Source organism: Drosophila subpulchrella, unplaced genomic scaffold (assembly GCF_014743375.2).
Source record: "Drosophila subpulchrella strain 33 F10 #4 breed RU33 unplaced genomic scaffold, RU_Dsub_v1.1 Primary Assembly Seq183, whole genome shotgun sequence".
Lineage (NCBI taxonomy): Eukaryota > Metazoa > Arthropoda > Insecta > Diptera > Drosophilidae > Drosophila > Drosophila subpulchrella.
Window position 1 is genome coordinate 80,502 of NW_023665517.1, and position 11,591 is coordinate 92,092.

Below are 11,591 nucleotides of genomic sequence, written 5' to 3' on the forward strand. Positions count from 1 at the left end.
AGCAGCAAAGCGAGATTGAAATGCGCCTCCTACCGGCTGTAGACAGATTTAAGCGTTATGGGCGTTAGAGTGGGCGTGGCAACATTTTTTTTTAATCGATAGGTATTGACGAGACCAATACATTTCAGTTAAAATTTTTTATCTGGCATATAAATTGTGGGCGCCACAGGCTTGGGCGGTGTGTAGCCGTTAGAGTGGGCGTGGCACTCTACTGAAACAAACTTGCGCTGCGTAAGAAGCTCAGGAATAGCCTAGCTCTTATAGTTTCCACGATCTCAGCGTTCATCCGGACAGACAGATAGACAGACGGACAGACGGACATGGCTAGATCGACTCGGCTAGTGATCCTGATCAAGAATATATATACCTTATGGGGTCGGAAACGCTTCCTTCTGCCTGTTACATACTTTCCAACGAATCTAGTATACCCTTTTACTCCACGAGTAACGGGTATAAATATATAAAAGTCCAACGGCCAGCACATTTTGAAGTGCATTGGTAATATGATCACCCAGCAGACAACTGTCGCTGTGTTGGTATGTTTCACACACAGGCCGACTTACTTGAATACGATTTAAATGTCGCGCGCACTGCATACCCCCTTTTGCTTGAATAGCGAATATTAATATATTCACATAAAACTAATGGGCAAGAAGTAGTCTATAAGAATATAGGCATCTCAACTGCCCATTCAGCACAAGCCGCCTTAAGGGACTGTGTTTTGATTAAATTGGTTGCCAGCGTGGTGAATATATGCGCAATTGCATTGTCAACATTTTTCCCCCGCTGCTGCCGAATGCCCATCAACCAGACTTAAGCTTAAGCGAAACATTCTGAATTGGCAACTTAATAAAGAAAGACCTGTTGGTCTAAAATAAAACGAACGAGTGATTACTACAAGTGTGAGGAGCAGCACTGGCAATAATAATAAATAAATTGCGATGGCGACAAAAGAATTACACTATTATTTGTTTTGTGAAATAGTGATTGTGGGTGGGTAAGTAACTACCACGTGAAAAACCACTAAAAACTCGATAGATGTCTTTAGCTTATATTAGCTTTTGCATCTATTTCAATTTTAATTAACATAACAACCATGTAGAACAAATGAGCACAAATATTAGGGTGGGTTCAAGTAGTGTTCGTGTATTTCATGGGTTACCTCGTTTATGTGGTCATTATAAGTCGATTGGCTTGTGGTTGGACGCATCGTGTATTTTCTGGCAGATCGCAAATCCCTTTGAGACCATTGAAGTACTTATCGCCGCAGCTAACTAACAAAGGTTTTCCATATCGGCATATGTAGTAGTCGGAGCAGCTCTTTAACGAAGCTAGCATGAAGCCATTGGGCTTATTGCGGCACACATTCTTTGTATAGATGGAAATGCTTAGCTTATGGGTTTGTTTAGTCGACAGCTGATTAGTTTCTAGTACGGGATGAGCGGCAGGTCGTACAGGCCTTACTGGTCGGACTTTCACAGAGCCTGAAACATAGTTTGTTTCGCTGAAAACAGTAGTAATTGCTTCGGCACAAATTGTTGTGATCTCTGGCGCACCGGTTCTTGTAGTTTCTGGCACACAGGTTGTTGTGGTGTTTGCCACACAGGTTGTTGTAGATTCTGGCAAACAGGTTGTTGTGTTTTTTGTCACACAAGTTGTTGTTGTTTCCGGCACACAGGCTGTTGTAGTTTCTGACTCATAGGCTGTTGTGGATTTGTTTTTGCAAGTTGTAGTAGCTTTTGGAACACACGTTGTTGTGCTTTTTTGCTCACAGATTCTTGTAGTTTCTGGCGCACAGGTTGTTTTGGTCTCTGACACACAGGTGGTGGTAGTTTCCGGCACAGTGGTTGTTGTGGTTACGCGTGTTATTGCTGTTTTCCCCACACAGGCTCTTGTAGCTTCTGGCACACAGGTTGTTGTGGTTTTTTCCACACAGATTGTTGTAGTTTCTGGCACATAGTATGTTGTTGTTTTTATCCCACAAGTTGTTGTGGTTTCCAGCACACAAATTGTTGTACTTTCTGACTCACAGGTTGTTGTGGATTTTTTTTTGCATGTTGAAGTAGTTTCTGGCTCACACGTTGTTGTGCTTTTTTCCACACAGAATGTTGTGGTTTCTGGCGAACAGGTTGTTGTGGTCACTGGCGCAGTCGTTGTTGTAGTTTCTGGCATACAGGATGTTGTTTTTATTCCCACACAGGTTGTTTCTGGCTCACATCTTGCTGTGGTTTCTGACAATCAGGTTGTTGTGCTTTTTGAAACCGGGCTTGTAGTACTTTCTGTTACACATGCTGTTGTGGTTTCTTCGACACTAGATGTTGTGCTTTCTGGCACAAAGGTTCTTGTAGTTTCTGGCTCTGATGTTGTTGTGGTTTTTTTTACGCACGTTTTTGTGGCTTCTGACACACAGTCTGTTGTGGTAAATGTCTCACAGGTTGTTGTGGTTTTTGGAACACAGGTGGAAGTTGTTTCTTTTGGCGCGCACGCTGTTGTCGTTTCCTGAGCACAAGGCCCAATCGAAACAGAGCTTCCCTCTGAAGCAGGCTGAGCCTCTATGCAACCGGTGTTGTGATTGACACATCCCTGGACCTTTGCATCAAAAAAGCGTGAGCAGGTGCTGACAAGGGCCACTCCTGACTGACAATCCATATGGCTTATGTATGCACACGTATCGCCGGAAAAGTTTGTTGTCGATCGTACCCACGGCGGGCTGCTCGCTGGCGGCATTGATGTTGGCTACCGAAAGGGCGACTAGTACTGTAATGATAATATACTTTATAGTGTGTTTAGACTGCTAACATCTTTGTCAAAGATTCAAAAATCGTGTGAGGCACAGATTCGTATTTTTCTATGAAGTCTAATGTTTTATTTCATATAAAACTTACATCAAAATTAATAGTTGCCTTGGCACTCCTCTTCTGTACTACCACATTTGTCGAACAATCAAAAAACTTTTATCTTCTATCCTCATCTATCCGAACAATTGACTTATAGAATGATGCTGTGTTTTGAATGTTTGAAAATGTAGTAGTGAAGATATTAGTACACTAGCAATGATTTATTTTATTGTCAATTTTCTATAAAATCGAATGTTCAAATGCCGCATTTGTAGTGTAAACTTCTAGCATGATTTGTGAAAACTTGACAATGATGCTAGTAGTCTAAACACACTATAAGACAATTGTAGATACAACAAACCTATCCCTTTTATACCTGTGAAAAATTTCATTCTACTATTAGCAATTCCTTTTGGGTCTCTTTTTCAACTACTTAAGCTCGCACAATAAACAGTCTTGTACACCACAATAATTTTAAATGACCGCCTCGCAAGTGCACTGTCTTTTATATGAAGAAACCTCTCCCTTATCGGGTTTTCGATAAATAGATGGGCCCCTTACTATTGCGTCTAATGCCCCAACCGTGAATCATATTGGTTGGTAATTTAATGGCTCCCGTTATCTTTGGATACGGTCTATTGCTATAATATTTTTAATTTAATTTTTAATTGCTCTAAAAAGCGGAACTGGCTGCTCGATTTCATTTCCCTTCTATGATCATTAAATTGGTATTGCTTGACACTCTAACATAACATGCTTAAGCTTTTTCCTTAGATATAATATATACAATAATGAGCTTGGGACTTCACAAATTGCATCCTTATGGCAATGTCATTTTCTGTTATATTTTAAATTCTTAGGAAAATTCATACAGATCGGATCATTATACCTGTTACTTGTCTATTAAATGTGTATAATGTATTCTTTGAAAAGTATTAGGTATTACACATATGTGGACATTTGATTTTACAATTTAAACGCCCTCATGTTGGTATGTTCATAAATATCAAACTTTTAATTATTTAATTGTGTTAATTGTACTCAAGATTTTTACCAGTCTTAAAGACATAAGCAAATAGACGAGTAAAAATTTTGATTCTCTGAAATTAATCATAGCGCAAATAAGTACTATAGGTGTTGTGGAAAGTAGTTTAGTAAGTAATTTAGCGAAATAAAATGCTGCCAGGCCTGGAGAACCAAAAAAGGACAGTTCTATCTGGAAGTCGATTTCACTGGCGAATAAACTCGCGGCGATTTCGGATGAGAATTCTAAGTAGGCACTCGCCGAACTTTCTAGTCGATCGCCGTGGTCGACATCAGGAATACTTTCATGAAAAATAAATCGCAAAACTTGAGATTAAAAACAAGAAAGGAAGTTAGCTTCGGCATGCCGAAGTTAGTATACCCTTGCAGTTGTAACTATTAAATTTAATTCGAAATTCTTAAAAATACAAAAAATGATATTCCCAATAGTATAAGATAATATGTCAAAAAACACAGAAGCTATAATTTGTTTCATATTATTTTCCCGCCAATTTTCCGATCGTTTCTATGGCAGCTATATGATATAGTCGTCTGATTTTGATAAAATTCAATTCGAAACTCAGAACTAATTAAAAAATGTTATTTCCAAGCTTAGGAAGTTATATGTTAAACAAGGAAGAACGCTATAGTCGAGTGCCTCGACTATCAGATACCCGTTACTCAGCTAAAGGGACAAAAGGGAAATGGAGATAAGCAAGCAGCAAAGCAAGACTGAAATGCGCCACCTACCGGCGGTAGACAGATTTAAGCGTTATGGGCGTTAGGGTGGGCGTGGCAGATACAATGTTCAATACAGTTCAGTTAAAATATATATTCATATATTCATATTCGCGTAACAAAATTGGGCTGCGTACAAGGCTACGGAATCTAAATCTGAGATTCCGATTCTCTATCTTTGATAGTTTCCGAGATATATTTACGATTTTTTGAAGTTTGGGGGCAGTTTGTGGGCTATAAAGTGGGCGTAGCAAACTTTTTGTTGGGTCAATCGATAGGTATTGATGAGAACAATACATTTTAGTTAAAATTTTTATTCTAGCATCAAAACTGTAGGAGCCACAGTTGTGGGCGGTTTGTGGGCGTAAAGAGGGCGTGGCACTCTTCTGAAAAAAACTTGTGCTGCGTAAGAAGCTCAGGAATCTGCACGCCAAATCTCAATAGCCTAGCTCTCATAGTTTCCAAGATCTCAGCGTTCATCCGGACAGACAGACAGACGGACAGACGGACAGACGAACAGACGGACATGGCTAGATCGACTCGGCTAGTGATCCTGATCAAGAATATACTTTATGGGGTCGGAAACGCTTTCTTCTGCCTGTTACATACATTCCGACGAATCTAGTATTCCATTTTACTCTACGAGTAAAGGGTATAAAAACACAAGAGATATAATTTTTAAAAATTTTCTTACCGATTATTCCTATGGGAGCTGTAAGATATAGTTGTCCGATCCGGCTGGTTCCGACTTATATACTACCTGCAAGAGATAAAGAATTTTGGGAAAGTTTCAGCCCTATATCTTTAAATCTGAGAGACTAGTTTGCGTAGAAACGGACGGACATGGCTAGATCGACTCGTCCAGTAATGTTAATCAAGAATATATGTACTTTATGGGGCCGGAAACGTTGCAAACTTCTGACTGAAATCCTAATACACTCTGTAAGGGTATAACAAGGAAGAACGCTATAGTCGAGTGCCTCGAATATCAGATACCCGTTACTCAGCCAAAGGGACCAATGGGAGATAAAGATATGCAAGCAGCAAAGCGAGATTTTAATGCGCCAGCTACCTGCGATCTCAATATATGATCATTTGGACTGCAGACTGATTTAAATGTTATGGGCGTTAGTTGGGCGTGGTAAACTGTTTTTGGGTCAATCGATAGGTATTGACCAGACAAATACATTTCAGTTAAAATTTATTTTTAGCATGAAAACTCTTGGCGCCACAGTTTTGGGCGGTTTGTGGTCGTTAAAGTGCCTCAATCGATAAGTATTGACACACAAACACATTACAGTTAAAATTTTTTTTTAGCATGAAATCTACGGGCGCCACAGTTTTGGGCAGTTTGTGGGCGTAAATCGATTGGTATTGCCTAATACATTTCAGTTTTAAATTGTTTTCTAGCATGAAAACTAAGGGCGCCATAGGTTTGGTAGGCTAGTGGGCGTTAGAGTGGGCGTGGCAAATTCGCGTGACTCATAGGCGTTGCCTTCAAGGCTACGGAATCTAAGTCTGAAATCCCAATTTTCTATCTTTGATAGTTTCATACTTTATCTAGGGACGATGTGATCATGGCAGGGTGGGCATTCGTGGCAGCAACAACGTCTTGCCACATACTTGTGTAAATATAACCAAATGAAACCATTTTGTTTTTCCCCTTAATTTCCATTTTCAAATCTCCAAACTATCCGAATTGCATAAATCGTCACTGCTTCTTGCTCATGATCGATTAATTAAATATATACTTATGTAATTTTGGGAGATAATGGGCTCTATATCTAGGGAATCGACGACTAGCCGGAACTATCACGTGCTACGAAAGATATAAATATTTTAATCTGCCCCTTCTTGCGGAAATGTAAAGATTTTTAGGATTTCTCCCTATACGCTTCACCCTACACAATTTGAGAAAATATTTTCCCTTTTTCCGTGCCTGTGATTTTAACTACAATTCAAAAAGTCAAATGTATATTTTGTAGCATAATAACGTATGTATTCATTTATTACAGCCGTTACACGAAGAGAAAGAAAGGATACTAGATTCGTCGGAAAGTACGTAACAGGTAGAAGGAAGCGTTTCCGACCACATAAAGTATATATATTCTTGATCAGGATCACTAACCGAGTCAATCTAGCCATGTTCGTCTGTTGGTCTGTCCGTATGAACGCCAAGATTTCGGAAACTATAAGAGCTAACGCCCGCAATCGCCCATATCGTAAAAATTGTACAAATTTAAATGTGATTTTGTTTTTATTCCCATCTACATTCCAAAAAATTTTCGGACCATTCATTAAAAAGTTAACATAGAACCAAATAATATTTCGCAATTCAATCGATATTGCACTCCACATGTAGCAAATCAGCTGTTTTCATTAATACGCCACCAAGCCGCTTGGGGTGCTATAGGCTAGTGGCCGCTGCAGGTGACGCTATAGGCTAGGTGGCGCTATAGGCTATGTTTATTAGTGAACAAATCAGAGTTGCTTTATCGACTATAGGGCTTTTCCTTTTGCATTTGTCATTGTCTGGCTCTGACGTCATTTCTTTTCTTCTTGGGAGTTTTTGGGCGTTACAGTGGGCGTGGCAATTTTTTTTAGGTCAATCGATAGGTATTGACGAGACCAATACATTTCAGTTAAAATTTTTTATCTAGCATGAAAATTGTGGGTGCCACAGGCTTGGGCGGTTTGTAGGCGTTAGAGTGGGCGTGGCACTCTGCTGAAACAAACTTGCGCTACGTAAGAAGCTCAGGAAACTCCACGCCAAATCTCAATAGCCTAGCTCTTATAGTTTATAGACAGACAGACGGACAGACGGACATGGCTAGATCGACTCGGCTAGTGATCCTGATCAAGAATATATATATACTTTATGGGGTCAAAAAAGCTTCCTTCTGCCTGTTACTTTCCGACGAATCTAGTATACCCCTTTACTCTACGAGTAACGGGTATAACAAGGAAGAACGCTATAGTCGAGTACATCGAAATGGAGATATGCAAGCAGCAAAGCGGGACTGAAATGCGCCACCTACCCCTGATCACAATATATGGTTATGAGGGCGTTAGAGTGGGCATGGCACGCTGCTGAAACAAACTTGCGCTGCGTAAGAAGCTCAGGAATCTGCATGCCGAATCCCAATAGCCTAGCTCTTATAGTTTCCGAGATCTCTGCGTTCATAAGGACATACGGACAGACGAACATGTCTAGATCGACTCGGCTAGTGATTCTGATCAAGAATATATATACTTGATGGGGTCGGAAACGCTTCCTTCTGCCTGTTACATACTTTCCGACGAATCTTGTAAACCCTTTTACTCTACGAGTGTTTACAAAAATCTTAAAAATTTCATAATTTTGCAGCAATTAGAGATTTAGTAAGCTTTAATTTGATGTAACTTCTAGCACCAAAACTCTTCATAATATAAACAAAATGGTCTAATTTTCCATCAGAAAACGTATCATACAAATGTTTGTATCATAAGAAAAGGGTGTATTTTGGACAAAGTACGTCGAATTTAGTACATAGTCGGAAACCCATTTTGCATCGATTGGTCTAATTTCATTCCATTCTTCACCGTTGTTTGATTCCATTCCTCCAAAATGGCTTTTTTAGCATATCCTGCGCTTCAGGACATGATGGTAATATGATCACCCAGCAGACAACTGTCGCTGTGTTGGTATGTTTCACACACAGGCCGACTTACTTGAATACGATTTAAATGTCGCGCGCACTGCATACCCCCTTTTGCTTGAATAGCGAATATTAATATATTCACATAAAACTAATGGGCAAGAAGTAGTCTATAAGAATATAGGCATCTCAACTGCCCATTCAGCACAAACCACCTTAAGGGACTGTGTTTTGATTAAATTGGTTGCCAGCGTGGTGAATATATGCGCAATTGCATTGTCAGCATTTTTCCCCCGCTGCTGCCGAATGCCCATCAACCAGACTTAAGCTTAAGCGAAACATTCTGAATTGGCAACTTAATAAAGAAAGACCTGTTGGTCTAAAATAAAACGAACGAGTGATTACTACAAGTGTGAGGAGCAGCACTGGCAATAATAATAAATAAATTGCGATGGCGACAAAAGAATTACACTATTATTTGTTTTGTAAAATAGTGATTGTGGGTGGGTAAGTAACTACCACGTGAAAAACCACTAAAAACTCGATAGGTGTCTTTAGCTTATATTAGCTTTTGCATCTATTTCAATTTTAATTAACATTACAACCATGTAGAACAAATGAGCACAAATATTAGGGTGGGTTCAAGTAGTGTTCGTAAATTTCATGGGTTACCTCGTTTATGTGGTCATTATAAGTCGATTGGCTTGTGGTTGGACGCATCGTGTATTTTCTGGCAGATCGCAAATCCCTTTGAGACCATTGAAGTACTTTTCGCCGCAGCTAACTAACAAAGGTTTTCCATATCGGCATATGTAGTAGTCGGAGCAGCTCTTTAACGAAGCTAGCATAAAGCCATTGGGCTTATTGCGGCACACATACTTTGTATAGATGGAAATGCTTAGCTTATGGGTTTGTTTAGTCGACAGCTGATTAGTTTCTAGTACGGGACGAGCGGCAGGTCGTACAGGTCTTACTGGTCGGACTTTGACAGAGCCTGAAACATAGTTTGTTTCGCTGAAAACAGTAGTAATTGCCTCGGCACAAATTGTTGTGATCTCTGGCGCACCGGTTATTGTAGTTTCTGGCACACAGGTTGTTGTGGTGTTTGCCACACAGGTTGTTGTAGATTCTGGCAAACAGGTTGTTGTGTTATTTGTCACACAAGTTGTTGTTGTTTCCGGCACACAGGCTGTTGTACTTTCTGACTTATAGGTTGTTGTGGATTTGTTTTTGCAAGTTGTAGTAGCTTTTGGAACACACGTTGTTGTGCTTTTTTGCACACAGATTTTTGTAGTTTCTGGCGCACAGGTTGTTTTGGTCTCTGGCACACAGGTGATGGTAGTTTCCGGCACAGTGGTTGTTGTGGTTACGCGTGTTATTGCTGTTTTCCCCACACAGGCTCTTGTAGCTTCTGGCACACAGGTTGTTGTGGTTTTTTCCACACAGATTGTTGTAGTTTCTGGCACATAGTATGTTGTTGTTTTTATCCCACAAGTTGTTGTGGTTTCCAGCACACAAATTGTTGTACTTTCTGACTCACAGGTTGTTGTGGATTTTTTTTTGCATGTTGAAGTAGTTTCTGGCTCACACGTTGTTGTGCTTTTTTCCACACAGAATGTTGTGGTTTCTGGCGAACAGGTTGTTGTGGTCACTGGCGCAGTCGTTGTTGTAGTTTCTGGCATACAGGATGTTGTTTTTATTCCCACACAGGTAGTTTCTGGCTCACATCTTGCTGTGGTTTCTGACAAACAGGTTGTTGTGCTTTTTGAAACCGGGCTTGTAGTACTTTCTGTTACACATGCTGTTGTGGTTTCTTCCACACTAGATGTTGTGCTTTCTGGCACAAAGGTTTTTGTAGTTTCTGGCTCTGATGTTGTGGTTTTTTTTACGAACGTTTTTGTGGCTTCTGACACACAGTCTGTTGTGGTATATGTCTCACAGGTTGTTGTGGTTTTTGGAACACAGGTGGAAGTTGTTTCTTTTGGCGCGCACGCTGTTGTCGTTTCCTGAGCACAAGGCCCAATCGAGACAGAGCTTCCTATAAGCTCTTTTCCCTCTGAAGCAGGCTGAGCCTCTATGCAACCGGTGTTGTGATTGACACATCCCTGGACCTTTGCATCAAAAAAGCGTGAGCAGGTGCTGACAAGGGCCACTCCTGACTGACACTCGTAGTACTGGGAGCAGCTGCCAGGAACCAAGGCGCGGAATCCATATGGCTTATGTATGCACACGTAGCGCCGGAAAATTTTGTTGTCGATCGTACCCACGGCGGGCTGCTCGCTGGCGGCATTGATGTTGGCTACCGAAAGGGCGACTAGTACTGCAATGATAAGATACTTTATAGTGTGTTTAGACTGCTAACATCTTTGTCAAAGATTCAAAAATCGTGTGAGGCACAGATTCGTATTTTTCTATGAAGTCTAATGTTTTATTTCATATAAAACTTACATCAAAATTAATAGTTGCCTTGGCACTCCTCTTCTGTACTACCACATTTGTCGAACAATCAAAAAACTTTTATCTTCTATCCTCATCTATCCGAACAATCGACTTATAGAATGATGCTGTGTTTTGAATGTTTGAAAATGTAGTAGTGAAGATATTAGTACACTAGCAATGATTTATTTTATTGTCAATTTCCTATAAAATCGAATGTTCAAATGCCGCATTTGTAGTGTAAACTTCTAGCATGATTTGTGAATACTTGACAATGATGCTAGTAGTCTAAACACACTATAAGACAATTGTAGATACAACAAACCTATCCCTTTTATACCTGTGAAAAATTTCATTCTGCTATTAGCAATTCCTTTTGGGTCTCTTTTTCAACTACTTAAGCTCGCACAATAAACAGTCTTGTACACCACAATAAGTTTAAATGACCGCCTCGCAAGTGCACTGTCTTTTATATGAAGACTTGTGTCACAAAACGAAAACCTCTCCCTTATCGGGTTTTCGATAAATAGATGGGCCCCTTACTATTGCGTCTAATGCCCCAACCGTGAATCATATTGGTTGGTAATTTAATGGCTCCCGTTATCTTTGGATACGGTCTATTGCTATAATATTTTTAATTTCTTTAATTGCTCTAAAAAGCGGAACTGGCTGCTCGATTTCATTTCCCTTCTATGATCATTAAATTGGTATTGCTTGACACTCTAACATAACATGCTTAAGCTTTTTCCTTAGATATAATATATACAATAATGAGCTTGGGACTTCACAAATTGCATCCTTATGGCAATGTCATTTTCTGTTATATTTTAAATTCTTAGGAAAATTCATACAGATCGGATCATTATACCTGTTACTTGTCTAGTAAATGTGTATAATGTATTCGTTGAAAAGTATTAGG

The 11,591-nt window shown here is 39.9% G+C and overlaps 1 protein-coding gene and 1 pseudogene across 1 annotated transcript; both read right to left on the reverse strand.

Annotated features, from left to right (window-relative positions):
* Window positions 1-1,167: 1,167 nt before the first annotated feature.
* On the reverse strand, window positions 1,168-3,721 carry LOC119559169 (mucin-5AC-like). Its single transcript, XM_037872231.1, is given in 4 exon segments — window positions 1,168-2,222; window positions 2,433-2,644; window positions 2,646-2,773; window positions 3,710-3,721. Coding segments are annotated over 4 exon segments (1,407 nt in total).
* A 5,721-nt stretch (window positions 3,722-9,442) lies between these two features.
* Window positions 9,443-11,126, reverse strand: LOC119559170 (annotated as a pseudogene).
* Window positions 11,127-11,591: the final 465 nt, after the last annotated feature.